The following is a 17842-nucleotide window of genomic DNA, read 5'->3' on the forward strand; positions in this document are numbered from 1 at the left end:
CTGAAACTGAAACTTTGCTTGTGTGTAAAAAGTGATTTCAGAGCCACTTGGTTCTCCCTGATGGAAACTGTTTACCTTCAGTGTTTTGTGCTTCTGATCATTTTAATAGACGTCAGCGTCACTAATTAATGACGTTCTATTAAAAGACTGGTTTACCAAGAGAGACGCTGGAGGATTTTTACCTAAAATGAGTTCATGAAGTCAGTCTTGTTATAACAGGACATCAGAGCCATAATTACTCTTTTAGTACTTTTACTTTATACTTAAGTACATTTGAAGGCAAATACTTTAGTACTTTTACTCAAGTGGAGGTCTAAAGGGAGGAACTTCTACTTTTACTGGAGTAATATTTTACCTTTGGTGTCTCTACTTTAACTCAAGTACATGGTTTGTGTACTTCGTCCAGCACTGGTTGTGAAGGGGTCTTGGTTCACCACAGAAAGAATTCTGGAGTCATCTACTTTAGTTGCCTTCATTGATTTTCCAGGTCTTTTGGTGTGGCTGAGTTCAGAAGTGTATTCTTTCTTTTAAAGAATGTATCACGTTGTTGATTCATCAGATTCATTTATCAGCTCATCGGTTAACTGTCCGATTACTTTTGAGCATGTACAAATGGAGGGATTATGTAAAACATCGCTGTAATTTCTAAAAGGTGAATGCAGTATCCTTTAAACCCCTTAAATTAAAGCTGAAAGTCTACACTTCAGCAAATTAATGACCACTGAAGAACAGGGTAAAAGGGGGTAACAAAGTATCAGAGAAACAGATGGACTACAGTCTGTAACTGTAGAACTACAAAGTTCACCTATACAGTAAGTGGAGCTTATAAAATGGACAATGAGCGTAGAAACAAGGAGGTGGTCATAGTGTTATGCCTAATTGGTGTATAAGACTATATTGTGACATCAAGTCACGCCTGAGTTTACTTTAGTTATTCTGCTCTATAGCTCAGCCTTTTTGTTCTGGGCACTCTGTATTTTATGGAGAGCAGTGAGAGCTAGCCAACACTTAAAAATGATGGTTCTTCAAAGAATTCTTTAGTAAAGAAAATGTTTTTTTATAGATCCATGAACACTCAAAGAATCTTTTGCATGATTGAAGGGTTCTTCAGACTGATGAATGTGCTGTAGATCTAGTTCTATGTAGAACCTTTTTTATAGGGTTCTGTATAGTACCAAAAGGTGTTCTGCTTTTGTTATGAAGTCAAGCTTGTAATAATAGAAGAATCCTTTTTGGTGCTATGTAGAGCCATTTTCTTTACTGAAGAACCCTTGAAGAACCATCATTAACCTGAAGACAGGGTTTTTCTCTTTTCTGTGCACTGTTCTCACAGATATACATACATTTTAGGGAGGTCAACATCACTGCTGGACTGCATTCAGTACCATTACAGGGCAGCAGTTTAAGAAAGATACTGTCCAAAAATGTAAGGGGGAGCGAGGAGGCGGTCGCATATGCTGAGATAAGCAAGATTTATTATGGGCAAATCCAGGGTCGTGGTCAAAACAGTCCAGGTTCATATAGCCAATGCGGAAGGAACGGGAAACAGACATGACAAATCCAGAGCAACCAGCAAACAGACATTAAACAAAGACCAATACAATGATACAAAGACTGGCAAACGCAAGGGGCAAACACAGGGCTTAAATACACGGAACAATGAGGGACAGGTGAATACAATCAGGGGCGGAGTTACAAAACCAAAACAAGAACACATGGACAGGACTGGGAGGGGCCAACCGTGACAGTACCCCCCCCAAAGGCACGCACACCAAGGCATGCCACACAGAACCGAAAAAAAACCAACAAGAAAGCAAAACCCAGAAAAAGAAAACCAAACTAGACAAGAACAGGCACAGACACCGAAGCCAGAGCAGAGGCAGAAACGGGCACAGAGGCAGAAACGGGAACAAAGGTGATGTAATGTCCACGGAGGCAGGCGGGCCTGCTACAATGTCCACGGAGGCAGGCGGGCATGCTACGACGTCCACGGAGGCAGGCGGGCCTGCTACGACGTCCACGGAGGTGTGGCGACTGGCGGCGGGTCCAGAGGCGCAGGCTTGCCGCGGGGTGCGACCACGGGATCAGAAGTGCCGCGGGGTGCGGCCACGGGATCAGAAGTGCCACGGGGTGCGGCCATGGGATCAGGCTTTCGGGCTGGGGACCTCTGCTCCAACCTGGAGGAACAGACAGACACTGGACCCACTCGGCCGTTCCCAAAGCTCACTCGAGCGATAGGGAGCTCGCAGTGATGCTTGCGAACGAGCCGAGTCCCACAAAACGGGTCATCTGAATGCTCCTTCCGTCTGACCTCGTCTTGCACTGCAGGTCGCTCCTCCCTGCAGTGACGCTCAAGACGGGCAGACCCAAGGCGCTTACCTGAGCTCTCGTTGCCCGGACACAAGGTGGGAAGGTCCTCCGCTTTCTTGCGGGACCGACGAGACGCTCGTGTTCCCTCAGCGCCAGGGGATTTGCTGTCTCCGGCTTGGTGGCGTTGGGACACGGTGAACTTGTGCTGCTTTGAAACAGCCGGAGTTTCGTCCCAACGGAACAACCACATGCCGGAGTCTCGCTTACCTGCTGCGTCCTGTGGTGGCCAGTCTTTCTGTAAGGGGGAGCGAGGAGGGGGACACATACACTGAGATAAGCGAGATTTATTATGGGCAAATCCAGGGTCGTGGTCAAAAGAGTCCAGGTTCATATAGCCGATGCGGACGGAACGGGAAACAGACATGACAAAAACCAGAGCAACCAGCAAACAGACATCAAACAAAGACCAATACAATGATACAAAGACTGGCAAATGCAAGGCTTAAATACACGGAACAATGAGGGACAGGTGAATACAATCAGGGGCGGAGTTACAAAACCAAAACAAGAACACATGGACAGGACTGGGAGGGGCCAACCGTGACAAAAAATAAACTATTTCAGGAATATTGCTCTCAGAAAGTGGGATAACATCATATAATGGAGGGAACGCAGTGATCCACTCTCATGCCTGGGTGATGCGTATTGTTTGTGTGATGTTTGTGAAGATGTGGCCGAGTGGTTAATGAGGCCCAGAGAACCTGTTGATATGATTGTTTTTCCTCTGGTTTTATATTAAGCTTATTTCATTTAATAGTCAATTCAGGGGATCTTAACTTTATGTGGTATTTATTTTTATCCAATTCCACCTTAAATGCTGCAGCGTCAGGCACCAGAAAGTGACTGCTGCACCATTTAAGGAGGAACGGGAAAACTCGAACAACAAGCTGGCGAATTGGAAGCCAACTGTAGCTTTTTTTGTTCTGTGTATAAAGATTAGAAGTGATTCACACACTGATAAAAGCCACCGAGAGCAGTCCGTACCACTTAGATTGATTATGACAAAACAATTTTGGTGAAAATTCATTGAGTAATAAGGAAGTTGTGGCTGATTTAATCCTGAGACTCATCGTCTCTGAAGTGAATTTGTGCACAAGCGGATCTTGACCTCCCCAACATGGCGGACGCACAGACGTATCGCCTCAGATAGAGAACAACAGACAATGCGGCATCTAGGTATGGATATCTATGGCTGTTCTGTCCTGAGTTGAATAAAGCCGGGTTATGAACTGATATTTTGGTGTCTTGGACTTTCTCTTGAGAGCACCCTCACTACAATAGTAAAAGGTAAACATTTCATAGCATTTCGTAGACCCAAATTGTCATAAAGAGTCCGGGACCCACTACAGTTAAGTCTTTTTGCATACATTTGTTTTGGAGCAATAACAAAGCATTTAACCAGACACAAACCCATGTGGAGCTCAACCCGGCCCATTTGGGGTCAAGTCCTTCCTATTTGGAGATGGTCCAGCCTGCAGGAATACATACTTGAAAATAGGGGACCAAGCATCAGGTTGGCTTGACAATGCAGGTTGTTTATTACACTATTTATTTATTTATTTATTTGTGTTAATGCAGTAATTTCAAGTAGTTGCCATGGTATCCCAAGTGGTTGCTAAGGTGTTGCTAGGTCGCCTCTATGCTATGCCAGGTGGTTCCTAGGCAGCTGCTATGGTACTACAGGAGGTTGCTACAGTGTTGCTAGGTCGTTGCTATGGCAGAAGGGTGGTTGCTTAGGTGCTGATAGGCTGCTGTTATTATATCCCAGGTGATTGTTGTTGTGTTGCTATGCTCTCTCAGTTGATTGTTGCTAATACTTGTATGATGATGACTTGAAAAGGGTGTTCAGAAACGTTAAGATTTTTACTTGTGGCTGGCATTTAAAAAATTTCCAGTATGAACACGAGGCTTTGGTGAGAGGAATTTTGGAAGTGTTGTAGGAACAGTGCGTAGCAGGGCTTCATTACTTTAATTTTGATACTGATACGCTTCCATAGAATACTACACCTGAAACATCTTATGCAACACTGCTCTGAGTTTAGTACGCTGGGGTCACATCCTGTCCATCAGTGCCCGCAACAGTTGCAGGAAAAGGCCAGACCTGAGCAGCCTGGTCATCAAAACAGTGTTTCTGTTTTGACTTGGGGAAGCAGGACAATGCAGTAAAACTCTTCCTACGTTTTGTTTTGATCCCAATCAAAATGCATTCTTAGTCATTGCCAGTATTTCCTTTCATTTGCCAAAGCATTGAAGCAGGAAAAATGAGCCCGGTTCTGAATGCAGATACAGTTTTAAGGGTCCCTTTTTCTACTGCTTAATGGTTCTGATACTGTTTTCTTAAATGCATGAAGAATTAAGGCTATACATTTACAGGTTTATGAAAACTAAAAAATATTGGGGACATTCGGTGTGGAGCTGGACTAAGGTGGAACTGGACAAATCTGTCAGTTGAGCAGCTCTGAGGCAGGTTACTACCACAGAGCTGCTCAACTGACAGACTCAGGAGATCCTTTGTCCACAGAAACATTAGACTCTTCAGCTCTTCCCAGTGGGACCAGAAGAGAAGAGGGAAGAGGAGAAATGAGGACTGAGTCTCTTTTTCTAAATCATAGGTTTATTTTATATATGTGCACATCTGGACACCTTACTGTACCATAGCACTTTCTGCACACCTCATTGCACATCTTGCACATCTGGACACTCCACACCTGGACACTTTCAGTACTGTCATTATATGCTGCTACCGGAACCTCTTTGTACAGTCATTATTGCACTGGCTGTCTATCTCAGAATAGATCTTACAACATATTTTTGTAGTTTTAGTTGTTTATATGCCTGTACAGTTTTTTTGTATATATTTGTAGCTCTTTGCAACCATCAGGATTGGTTTATCTATAGTTGACAGTTTTACTTATAGTTGACAATTCTCTGTCCATCCAAACATCTATCCCTCCATCCATCCATCCATTCCTCCATCCATCCCTCTATCCATTCCTCCATCCATCCCTCCATCCAAACATCCATCCATTCTTCTATCCAAACATCCCTTCATCCATCCATCTATCACTCCCTCCATCCATGCATCCCCCATCCATTCCTCCATCCATCCCTCCCTCTGTGCATCCAAACATCTATCCCTCCATCCATCCCTCCTTCCATCCATTCCTCCATACCTCCCTCCAACGATCCCTCCATCCAAACACCCATCCCTCCATCCATCCATTCATCCATCCAAATATTCCTTCATCCATCCCTCCTTCCCTCCATCCATCCATCTATCCCTCCCTCCCTCCTTCCTTCCAACCATTCATCCATCCATTCATTTATCCAAACATCCATCCATCCATTTATCCCTCCCTCTCTCCATCCATTCATCTATCTATCCCTCCCTCCATCCATCCCTCTTTCCATCCATCCATCCATCCATCCAAACATCCATCTATCCATCCATCCCTCCATACATCCATCCAAACATCCATCCATCCAAACATCCATCCATCCATCCATCTATCCCATCAGGGATGTGTAATGTTGTACACAACTGTCAATGTACTTCTATCTAGTTATATTTCTATTTGATTCTAACTTGTGAATTCAGCTAACTTAATCCATCACTGCATGTTTAATCTCTGTACAAGTGCACTGTTAATAAAATGGGATGCTTTAGAGCAGTTGCACATGATTCAAGCTTCACCTTGAGGGGTATAAAGCCCCCCAGCACTCAGGTGTAGAGCAGAGGAACTGTGTTTTGGAGTGATGGAGTGATGAGGATCAGATCCTCACAGTAATGTTCCATCCTGTAGTGCAGGGGTATTTAATTAAAATTCTGTAACGTCTATTTGGAGAAAATTTCCTCAAGCAAAGGTCCGAACATCAATGTCTAACCGGCATCATGACTCAGTGCCATATACTGTTTACTGATGTAGCCGAGTAGGAATATTAACATCTTATACAACTGAGTATCAAATCAGATAAAGTCCAGTTCAATCACATTTCAACAACATTTACTGACCATTTTCTCTTTTTAGAGCACGACATGTAAAATAACTTCCCTCTGACTCACTTTCTTCTCTGACTGCTGTTACTCGCCTCGTCCCTCCCCTGTGTGCCATCATTCACTCGAGTCTCAGTGCTCATCGTAATGCACAGATCTGATCGGCTGAATAGTGTCACGTGATATTTACAATGCATGCGATTGGTCTGTGAGTTTCCGGCTGCTACAGTTAATGTAAAGTCTAGAAAAGATACGCTGATTAAAACAGGACCACCCCATCAAAATGAATAATTCTCCATAGTTTATCGGTTATACGTCCAAGTCCGCATAGGACAGAGTCTGGGTCCGGACTCGGACTGCGATCCGTCCTCTGCTCTAGCGTAAGGCCTTCCCAGAAGACAAGAGTCTGTTTCTGCTGCAAAGTGGGACAAACTCCCTATTAATGACCTTGATTTCAGAGAAAACACTGGTTAAGCAGGTGACTGCAAACTTTTGCTGTACGCACATTTTATTTCATGTTTTGTTTTTCGTACATAGGCATCAGCTTCAATATTTATATTTGACAGAGAAACAAAGTTTAAGATTAAAGCACAACTCTGGATATACCATTATACATTCAATCAGACACGTCTGAACTTCTGTCTGCTGCTTTAGTGCACTTTCCCATGTTTCCCAAGTGTTTGATACATGTTGTGAACTACAATTTTGCCATTTGCAACCACACAAGTATCATGGTTTCCTTCTTGTGTGTCTGTTTCTTCCCCTCTGTTGTAGCCATGTGCTTTTGTTTTCTTGTGCCATGTGCTTTTGTTGTTTTGTTCTGTCTCCTCCCTGGTCCTGCCCCCTTATCTTCTCCACCTGCCTGTAGCTCCGCCCCTCATTAATCCCAGCTGTTTCTCATTTCTCCTCAAAGTATTTATACCCTCAGTCTTGCATTGTGTATGTGACAGTCATCCTCTCATCTCTTTTATTTTATCTTCTAGTTTGGTTTTGTTTTGTTTTTGGATTTTTCTGTTCTTCAAACCTCCGCTTCTCAGTTTCTGGACTCATTTGTATCCCACTTCCTTGCCTTCAGCGTTACAGCAAACCATATTATAACACACAAAAAAGCACGGACAAAGCATGCTTTTGAATGGTTGAGCCACTTCTGCTCAGTCCTTTAAAAACGACTGGGATAAGTTACAATATAAATTGTAGAAAATCTATTCAGAAAAATAAAAGTCTTAAATACAAAATTTTAAAATACAGACAATATCACACATCTATTTTCAAGATTCAAAAGTCTGCAAACAACACAGAACAATATGTTCAATACATTATGAAAAACTTCCATTAGGAAGAAGAATTTTAAATAATCAGTGACGTCCTGTCTAGTCCATTCATTCAAACGTAGTACAGAGGATCAAGGATCAACCTCAATGTGTTCACTCTGTTGTTCATTTCTTCATTCACTCTGAAGAGGAACGTCCACGCAGGACTGACCATGTCAATGCAGGTTCCTCTGTAAAGAGAAGTATGTAAAAGGTCAGCTTAATTTTTTTAGTAGCAGCTTCATTCAACATTAAAATGAATCACTGAATAAACTTTAACATTACATTCCAGCTGTGTCACTAGGTTTATGGTCATTATGCATGTATTCTTACTTAGAGACAGTATGTAGTCATGTTTCTCTATATTAGACTGTCGATGCTCTTGTATACCTGGGGAGGCATGTCAATGTCTGATTTACTGCAAAAAACAAAAAAACAAAACAGACATCGGTCAGCCCAACTGTAGTAGTCAACACAAATAAATGAATAAATATCATAAAACAAAAGTTTAGGATGTATAAGAAGCCATAACTCACCTTAGGTCAAACTTTTCAGCTGTAAGAAAAATAAAAATGAATATAATTAACATTAGTTTTTAGTTATTTCACATTAATACACTATTACAAACATTATTTACATATGTTTGCCTAAGATTAACCCCACCTTCATATCACTGGGTTACCAAAAGAACCAAAAATTTACGAATACATTTAATCTGCTCACCTTTCTGCCTGAGTTTCTTCATTATCCAGAGAGCCAGAGCGAGGCTGGACAAACTAACACCTCCTGCTACGGTCAGGCCAGTCACCAAGGGTGGGCTCAACTGAGGCTCAGGAGGAGCTGGACCAGAATAAAAGGAGAATTAAAGAGAATTAATATGGGCTCTTTATTTTGCGCTCTACTTCATTCTTTATCTCTTTTTAATCAGGCAGCTCAAGCGTGGTTTGACTGCCTTACCTTGACACTCAGCTGCTGCTCCAGACCAGTCGCCGGTGAAGTTACACGTCACCACCTCATCGCCGAGAAGAATGTAGCCATCTAAACAGCTGAAGGAACAGGAAGTCCCGACAGTGGCCTCCTCAGAGGAACAGTTCATGAGGCCATTGTCCGGCTTCTGGAGGTACGGACATGTCACTGCTTTGGAGGGACAGTAGAGAAGGGGAGAACTTTAATGAAACTCAGAGAAGCTCTGGATTTTTACCTGAACAGATAAAATGGATGCAGCATATTTGTTACAAATAAACACACTTATCATACGTTGTACTATAGGCCCTGAAAAACATGATGATATTTATATGACTGATGTCATCAGCACAGCTTTGTCCTTCAGTTTGCTTACTTAAATGCAATATAGACATTTTTATCCAATAAATTCAGCTCATCCCTTCCATTAAAACATCTATTATTCAGTGCTGTGGGCTGCTGTCAACTAGACAAGGACTTATAACAGACACATATCCTCCATTGTCCTTGAATTTGGTTGGATAGTGTAGTGGGTAACACCTCTGCCTTCTACGCTGTAAACTGGGGTTCTATCCCCCACCTGAGTAAACACCCTGCACTATACCAATAAGAGTCCTAGGGCAAGATTCCTAACACCGCCTTGGCCTACCTGTGTAACAATGATCAAATTGTAAGTTGCTCTGGATGAGAGCATCTACCAAATTAAAGCATCACACAAGTTAAACATGAGCTACAACGCCACCTAAAGGTTGTAGATAGTTAACCAATCCCATTAACCAATCCCATAGTTCCCACTCAGGTCTGGTAAGAGAATTTGGTGGATTACCAATCGTGAATTACAAAAATGATGACTATTTCACACAATATTATTTATTAAAAAATCTCAATATTCATAAAATTTACAACACAGTAGAAGCAGGCCAAAGCCAGAATTGACTGTTACAGCATGACACCTTTAAGGATCAATGGCCATATAACTGGAAAATACGGAAAATCAGCAGTACAACCATACAATAAAATAAAAACGATTCACAAGGATTAAGGGCTCAAAGCAAACAAAACACTAAAACAAAAAATAAATAAAATAAATAAACACTACAGTTCAAAAGACAACCCTCAAAGCTTGCTTCTCAGCTAAATTGAATTACTATGGTAACAGTAAACTACTGCTTTCCAGTAAACTCCACTGCTACCAGCCTCCCAGGGTCAGAACTACTAATGAACAAAGAGATATAACACTGGCCTAAAAATAAAGGTTGGCACTCGACTCATTCAATTCTTAATTCAATAAAAACCCATCTTTAATAAATCTTGCTTCTAAAAGAAACAAATAAATAAATAAAATGACTGGGGAAGGAAAGAACAGTGATTAATTTTCACTGGCCAAGGATACCACTCCTGTATCCTCTAAAAAGTTCTGACACGTCTGCCTTAATAAGGGCTTTTCTGTTAGTTGCAGGATGGAAATAGAAAGACTGGCAGCAGTGAATTTTCAGAAAGCCCATGTTTGAAATGACAATTGTGGTACACTAGTACTGCTACCATCATAGTGGTAGATTAAGACTAATTAAATACTTTTTTGATAACCTCCCTCCCCAAGGCCACATGCTTGCACAACAAGACTGTAGACAGAAATCAACTTATTATACAGCTGAGGGACAGGAATTATAGACTAAGTCAGGCTGATGTGCATCTAGCATGAAGAAATGTCAGGGTAAACACTGTTTAAGGAGTTTTAAGGTTTTTGCTAATTGCAGCTTCTTACGTTCACAGGTGGGCCGAGAGTCATTCCAATGTCCAGTGCCTTCACACACCAGCTGGCCAGAGCTTGAGCCTGTTAGTGTGTATCCGTCTTCACAGCTAAACTCACAGGAGGACTGATGGCTGAAACGTCCTACTGGATGCTGACACTGCATGAAGCCATGAAGAGGCTCAGTCAGATCAGAGCACTGGACGACTGTGATATTAACGAGGGAATAACAAAGAGGCTTATGAGTCAAATATTCAATATCAAAATATTAAATGAAGCTTATTAAAGATCATGTTCTGCTTCTTACCTTCACAGTAAGGCTTCTCCTGGCTCCACTCTGCAGATTGGGTGCAGGTAATTTCTGGCGCCCCCTGAAGGTGGAACCCATCATTACAGCTGAAGCTGCAGCTGCTGCCAAAACTTTCACCACTGCAGATGATTCTGCCGTTTGCAGGGTCCTCAAGAGTCGGGCAGCGAAAAGCGGTGGGACAGTAATGGTAAATTAAGTCAGGTTGATGTGCACCTAACTAAAAAATGTATTCATCAGGTAGATTTCTCAAAGTCCCACTGTATAATTTGTAACGTATTTAATTTACAATCGAGCATGGAATGTGTTTCTTTCATGCTTTAAGAGTTTCATCTAAAAATTAAAGGGGGCACTATACTGCAGCCCGACCGCAAAATAGGTCTAATGGTCCCCTTTGACATTGTAAAATCACAGTATACCTTTACGTTTTTGTTAATTACAGCTTCTTACCTTCACAGATGGGCTGAGAATCATTCCAGTGTCCACTGGCTTCACACACCAGCTGGCCAGAGCTTGAACCTGTTAGTGTGTATCCGTCTTCACAGCTAAACTCACAGGAGGACTGATAGCCAAAGCTTTCTAGAGGATGCTGACACTGCATGGAGCCGTGAAGAGGCTCAGTCAGATCAGAGCACTGGACAACTGTGAAAGCAAGAACAGCACAACAAAGAGGCTTTTTAGTCAAGTATTCAGTCTCAAAGTGTAAAATAAATTGTGTAAATATTCTGCTTTCTTACCTTCACAGTAAGGAACCTCCTGGCTCCACCCTGCAGACTCTGTGCAGGTGATGTGTGACGCCCCCTGAAGGTGGAACCCATTGTTACAGCTGAAGCTGCAGCTGCTGCCAAAACTTTCACCACTGCAGATGATTCTACCGTTCGTAGGGTCCTGAAGGACTGGACATTGAACAGCTGTGGGACAGGAATTATCGACTAAGTCATGTTGATTTGCTTATATTTAAACACAACAGTGCCTTGCAAACTAGCAACTTCGTCAACATGTAGATTTCTCAAACACTCCTATAATTTAACACCCAAAGTAATTATATTCCAGCATGAACTGTGTTGAGTTCTTTTAAGCTTTAAGAGTTTCATCTAAAAATTTTAAGGCAGCAACAAACTGTAGCTTTATAGCAAAACATGGGTAATGGTCCATTTTTCCTTTGTAAAATCACAGTGTACCTTTAAGGTTTTTGCTAATTGCAGCTTCTTACCTTCACAGGTGGGTTCAAAACCATTCCAGTGTCCACTGGCTTCACACATCAGCCGACTAGAGTTTGAGCCTGTTAGTGTGTATCCTTCCTCACAGCTAAACTCACAGGAGGACTGATAGCTGAAGTGTCCTACTAAATGCTCGCACTGCATGGAGCCGTGAAGAGGCTCAGTCAGATCAGAGCACTGGACGACTGTGATATTAAGGAGGGAATAACAAAGAGGCTTACGAGTCAAATATTCAATCTCAAAATATTAAAAGAAACTTATAAAAGATCATGTTCTGCTTCTTACCTTCACAGTAAGGCTTCTCCTGGCTCCACTCTGCCGACTCAGTGCAGGTAATTTCTGGCGCCCCCTGAAGGTGGAACCCATTATTACAGCTGAAGCTGCAGCTGCTGCCAAAACTACCACCACTGCAGTTCATCCTGCCGTTCGTAGGGTCCACAAGAGCTGGACATCGAACAGCTGTGGGACAGGAATTATATATTAAGTCAGACTGATGTGCAAATAGCTAAAAACAACAGTGCCTTGGGAGCTAGCAATTTCTTCAACATATAGTTTTCTCAAAGGCCAACTTTATCATTTTAAACCCAAATTATTTACAGTCAAGCACAGAATATGTTACGTTTTTTGGCTTTAAGAGTTTTGTCTTCGCAGGGGCCTGAAGGACTGGACATTGAACAGCTGTGGGACAGAAATGGTAAATGAAGTCAGGTTATGTGGATCAAGCTAAAAACAATTGTCCTTTGGAAATTATCAATGTGCTCATAATGTAGATTTCTCAAGGGTTTGAGGGTTTGAAAAGAGTTTGTACTGCAGCTTTATAGCAAAATAAGTGTACATTTTGCTGTTGTAAAACCACAGTGCACCTTTTACGGTTTTTGCCAGTTCAGCTTCTTACCTTCACAGGTGGGCCGAGAATCATTCCAGAGTCCTGTGGCTTCACACATCAGCTTGCTGGATCTTGAGCCTGTTAGTGTGTATCCTTCCTCACAGCTAAATTCACAGGAGGACTGATGGCTGAAACGTCCTACTGGATGCTGACACTGCATGAAGCCATGAAGAGGCTCAGTCAGATCAGAGCACTGGACGACTGTGATATTAACGAGGGAATAACAAAGAGGCTTATGAGTCAAAAATTCAATCTCACAATATTAAATGAAGCTTATAAAAGATCATGTTCTGCTTCTTACCTTCACAGTAAGGTATCTCCTGGCTCCACTCTGCAGATTGGGTGCAGGTAATTTCTGGCGCCCCCTCAAGGTGGAACCCATCATTACAGCTGAAGTTGCAGCTGCTGCCCAAACTTTCACCACTGCAGATGATTCTACCATTAGCAGGGTCCTCAAGAGTTGAGCAGCGAACAGCTGAGGGACAGAAATTGTTGGTTGTGTTGATGTGCACATAGCTAAGAGCAACTTCTTCATCATGTAGCTTTCTCAAAGCTTTCAGCCTACGATTGAAAACCCAATTTATTTAGTTTGTGGCATGGAATGTGTTGACTTCTTCTATGCTTTAGGGATCATCCCAGTGGGTTTGATGGTATGTGATAATTGCAGCTTCTTACCTTCACAGATGGGCAGAAAATCGTTCCAGTGCCCACTGGCTTCACACATCAGCTTGCTGGAGCATGAGTCTGCTAGTATGTATCCTTCCTCACAGCTAAACTCACAGGAGGACTGATAGCTGAAGCTTCCAAGCAGATGATCACACTGCATGGTGCCGTGAAGAGGCTCAGTCAGATCAGAGCACTGGAAGACTATGAAAACAATGAGAAAGTAACAAAGAGGCTTATGGATTAATTACATCATGAAAAGCAAACATCTATGTCAAACAAGTCTGCAATTTTTATTATTTAAACCAGGTCCACACTAAATCTGCTCACGTTCACAGGTCGGTGGTTTGGTTGACCAAGCTGCGGAGGCTTCGCACCGTGTTGTTTGTGAGCCGACGACCTGGTAGCCCTCATTGCAGGTGTACTCGCACTGAGAATCGTACAAGAAATTGCCATTAGGGTGGACGCAGTAGACGCTGCCGTGATCAGGAGCAGATATTTCTTCTGCTTGGCATTTCACAACTGCAGATATAACAGAAATAATCAGCTAAAAGTTAATAGTTTCAAGGTAATAATGCAAAAAATCTGTGGTCAATTGAATTGTAACTCGGTTACTGTTTGGGCCACCAAAGTTGGTAATAGACGTTATTTAACAATGTTCTGACTGCTGCCACATACCGTGCTCACACTCTTCTCCATAGAAGCCCTCAAAGCATTCACACGTGTGGTTGTTGATGGTCTCCACACATTCTCCATGGTGGCTGCAAGAGTCTTTCTTGCAGGATGCTGAGAGAAGAAAGGATGTTTTATTCATCATTTTCTGTTTATTGTTCTGTGGGTGCTAAAGTATTCCTATTATTGGTGACCCACAGCAACTATTCCCAACCCTACAACACCTGAACCAGCCCGTGAAGGCTTTAGAATGAGCTGTATTAGGTGCACTGAGTAAGGCAAGACTTAAAAATATATCCTAATTTTGCCTCCATGTGTACATATCAAAGACAGCAATTTACTGGAAATATCAGTATGCTTACAAAAGAAGTACATTCAAACTTAATTTTATTAAGTAAACCTAAGTAAAGCTCAAGTATATTTTCCAAGTATATTTTATGTAGTAAGTACACAAATATCAATGTATTAGTAGTATACTTGTAAATATGCTATTTTTCAGTACTACTTGTGACTAAATTGGCCCTTTTTAGCTTATAAATGTATACTTTCAAGTATACCACAAGTAAAATTATACTATATAAAACCATTGACCTTCTTGTCTTTGGGCTGTGGGAGGAAAGCAACACAGACACAAGGAGAACATGCAGACTCCACACATGGAGGACCCTGGTTGCCCGGCTGGGGAACCGAACACCGGCCCTTCTTTCTATGAGCCAACAGGGCTACCATGCCCCCTGATACTTTTTAGACTGTCACTTTATACTTACTTATACTTTTCCTAAGTACATTTTGATCAAATCATTAAGTTCAGGTACAGGCTGAATATACTTCAATTTTATTTTATAAGCCAAGTACACTTAAGTATAATTTTGTCTACTATAGCTCTGATACATAAAAGTAGGTTGAAAACATACTCACTTATTTTTTAGTTTAAAAGAAGTATACTAATAGCACACAGTGAATAAACTTCTTTATTGTAAGGGTATTTCGTAAATCACTCAACACATCTGATATTCTTTTACTAGAAAACCACCAAAAAGGGTTCTTTGCAGCAATGCAAACCTTAGAAGAGCCACTTTTCATTTTCAGTTTCAGTGGAAAAAATGCTCAGTTGAAACCACTGAATTGAACGGCCAGCCAAACATATGGACCGTCCGATGTTCCCCGAGGATTGTTCTGTTGTATGGCATCACTCAGGACCCTTTCCTCTCACCTTTACATCTAAGAGTGTAGCGTAAGAGTGGGCATAAAATGAGTCCACTTACCAGTGTAGCAAAGTGCAGTCTTCTTCTTTTTGCAGGACTCATCGTTCCATTTGCCCTCATCCTTTTCCCTCTTAATGTAGATCTCCACACAGTCTTCGTTGTTCCGTCCGTTATTGGGCTCCCCTTTGGCCCAGTTCTTGGCCTCCTCCGTCAGCTTCTTGTTAGTGCCCACCCAGGTCCAGCTGTTGTTGATCTTGCGGAGGCCGATCCAGTAGTATCCGCTCACTCGGGGAAGGTTGGTGTTGAGGTGGTCGATTTCGCCGTGGTTCTGGATGGCCACCATGTCCGTGAAGCGGTCCCTACACCACTGACGAGCAGTATTCCAGTTCATGGTGGTGTTAGAGTAATGGTAGGACCAGCCTGCTACTGGGGTCCACTGAGATAACACTGTGCGAGGAAGCAAAAGGAGAGGAGTTTGCTAAAGCTTTCATTCAGACACATCATTGTATTACAAATTACATCCAACATTTTGTTTGTCGTTTTCAAATTATGCCAAAAACGGACAAAAATGGAGATACAAGGTTTGTTCCTGACAGCAGCAATATGCCATGACTTTCAATGGATGAGTGTTTCTTACTTAAAAAGAGGAGGATAAAGGAGAACATTGATCTGTGAGTCTTGTCAAAGTCCTGTGAAATGAAGCAGAGTTGTCATGAAATGAATGTTCTGTTGACCTTCAGTGTTCTTAAAGCCCAGCAAATAAGAGGCTAAATGGATTAGAACATTATAAGAGCTGCTTTCCATGTACTTACCATTGTCAGTGATGTAATCCTTTCATCTGTGTTTAATATATCAGAATACAGGTGATGCATCTCAGTCAGAGAACTTTCTAGTTCTGAGCTCAGAGCTGCTGTGATGCTGTGTTTAAATAAGTGCTCCACCTCCATCCTGGCTCATGCCTATTTTTCCTGGAATCTTAAGTTACATTGATCCATAAGAGCTTCAGAATTCTGCTCACTGGAAATACCCTTCTCTGAGCACAAGAGGATGAGGATTTCTCTTCTTTTCAGTTTCGTTTTTTCTCCTCTCTGGCCTATGGAGAGGAAACAACCAGACTGTCAGGAAACTTCTCACATGTTTTTTATGCCGATACGGCAAAGGGCACAAAGGTCTCTGGAAGGTTCTTTTCTCGTTTATCTTAATAAAAACTTTACTTCTGTGGCCCTTCTATATCAGTGTTTCTCAGCCCTGGTCCTGGAGACCCACTGCCCTGCACACTTTTCCTGCTTTAACACACCCACTTTGACCCAGTAATATGGGCTGTCAATGAGCTGATTAATGAGCCGGTGTGTTGAGAGCAGAGAAAACACTAGAAAGTGCAGGGCAGTGCAGGATTGAGAAACTCTGGTCTATATAAAACATATATATATACACACACACACACACTCACCGGCCACTTTATTAGGTACACTTGCTAGTAAAAGGTTGGACCCCCTTTTGCTTTCAGAACTAAATAGTACCTGCTCTGTGAGGGTCCATGGGGGTCCTGGCCACTGAAGAACAGGGTAAAAGGGGACTAACAAAGTATCAGAGAAACAGATGGACAACAGTCTGTAACTGTAGAACTACAAAGTGACCTATACAGTAAGTGGAGCTGATAAAATGGACAATGAGTGTAGAAACAAGGAGGTGGTCAGAATGTTATTCCTGATCGGTGTGTGTGTGTGTGTGAGTGATGATGATGTTGAGGCCTAGACTCTGGGATGGCATAGTTCATGAATTTGCTTTTGATTTTTTTTATGTTTTTGATGTTATTTTATATTTGTGTGTAGGGTTTATATATAATATAGTTTTATAACTTTGTCATTAATTGTTGCTTGTTGTCGTATTTCTCTGCAGATGATGGCTCAGTTACCCCCACTGGCCTTTTCTATTCCATTTAATTTATATTTGCAACATAAACACAAGGCATTTTAATATGGCATGCATCATAATACAAACAGTAAGTAGGAGCTCCAGTACTTTGTTATAGCTTTGTTATAATAACTCTATAAAAATAATCCAGGACTCCAAACCAGAATGTCCACAGCCCTGATTATCAGCACCACTAGTGATTGTATTTATTGCAGTTCTGCTTTCTGACACCGCCTGACACCAGTTTCCTGTCAAGCTTTAAAACGGTCTCTAGGGGGCGATGGAGCCAGTCTAGGATGTGACACACTACTAGTGATCACTGCACTGGTGCCAGCTCTGCAATGTCCAGTTGGCAGACAGAATTCCTCCCCCAATGTGAATATCTGTGTTTATTGCATTCTTTAGCAACAATATCATATCTACGATGGGTTTTGTTGCATTTTGAAAAATTACAGCTCACTTTTTTTCAGAAAATATGATGATATCTTGTGAGTTAAAAAACAAAGAACCAATCAGAGATTTTAGAATTTTATTTGCACAGAATTTATAATACATTATACTGTACAATACAATTAAACATGTGTTTTT

The 17842-nt window shown here is 41.8% G+C and overlaps 1 protein-coding gene across 5 annotated transcripts in view; it reads right to left on the bottom strand.

Annotated features, from left to right (window-relative positions):
- The window catches only part of LOC108415822 (E-selectin-like), an 80602-nt gene extending 64372 nt beyond the window's left edge, over positions 1-16230 (bottom strand). The window contains exons 1-15 of one of the 5 annotated variants that reach the window (XM_037537870.1): positions 16153-16230; positions 15978-16029; positions 15401-15787; positions 14142-14249; positions 13794-13985; positions 13476-13667; positions 13102-13275; positions 12810-13001; positions 12200-12373; positions 10403-10594; positions 8632-8808; positions 8398-8514; positions 8211-8229; positions 8008-8092; positions 6855-7865 (exon numbers count right to left, since the gene is read on the bottom strand). In XM_037537870.1, the coding sequence (XP_037393767.1) occupies positions 8035-8092; positions 8211-8229; positions 8398-8514; positions 8632-8808; positions 10403-10594; positions 12200-12373; positions 12810-13001; positions 13102-13275; positions 13476-13667; positions 13794-13985; positions 14142-14249; positions 15401-15787; positions 15978-16029; positions 16153-16212 (2094 nt within the window). In that variant the 5' untranslated portion in view covers positions 16213-16230 and the 3' untranslated portion in view covers positions 6855-7865; positions 8008-8034. Of the gene's footprint in view, positions 1-6854; positions 7866-8007; positions 8093-8210; positions 8230-8397; positions 8515-8631; positions 8812-10402; positions 10595-10716; positions 10846-11144; positions 11337-11431; positions 11606-11907; positions 12100-12199; positions 12374-12809; positions 13002-13101; positions 13276-13475; positions 13668-13793; positions 13986-14141; positions 14250-15400; positions 15788-15977; positions 16030-16152 lie in introns of those variants that run through there. The other 4 variants (XM_037537871.1, XM_037537868.1, XM_037537869.1 and 1 more) reach the window with 4 other exon arrangements.
- Between the last annotated feature and the right edge of the window lie 1612 nt (positions 16231-17842).

Source organism: Pygocentrus nattereri, chromosome 4 (assembly GCF_015220715.1).
Source record: "Pygocentrus nattereri isolate fPygNat1 chromosome 4, fPygNat1.pri, whole genome shotgun sequence".
Lineage (NCBI taxonomy): Eukaryota > Metazoa > Chordata > Actinopteri > Characiformes > Serrasalmidae > Pygocentrus > Pygocentrus nattereri.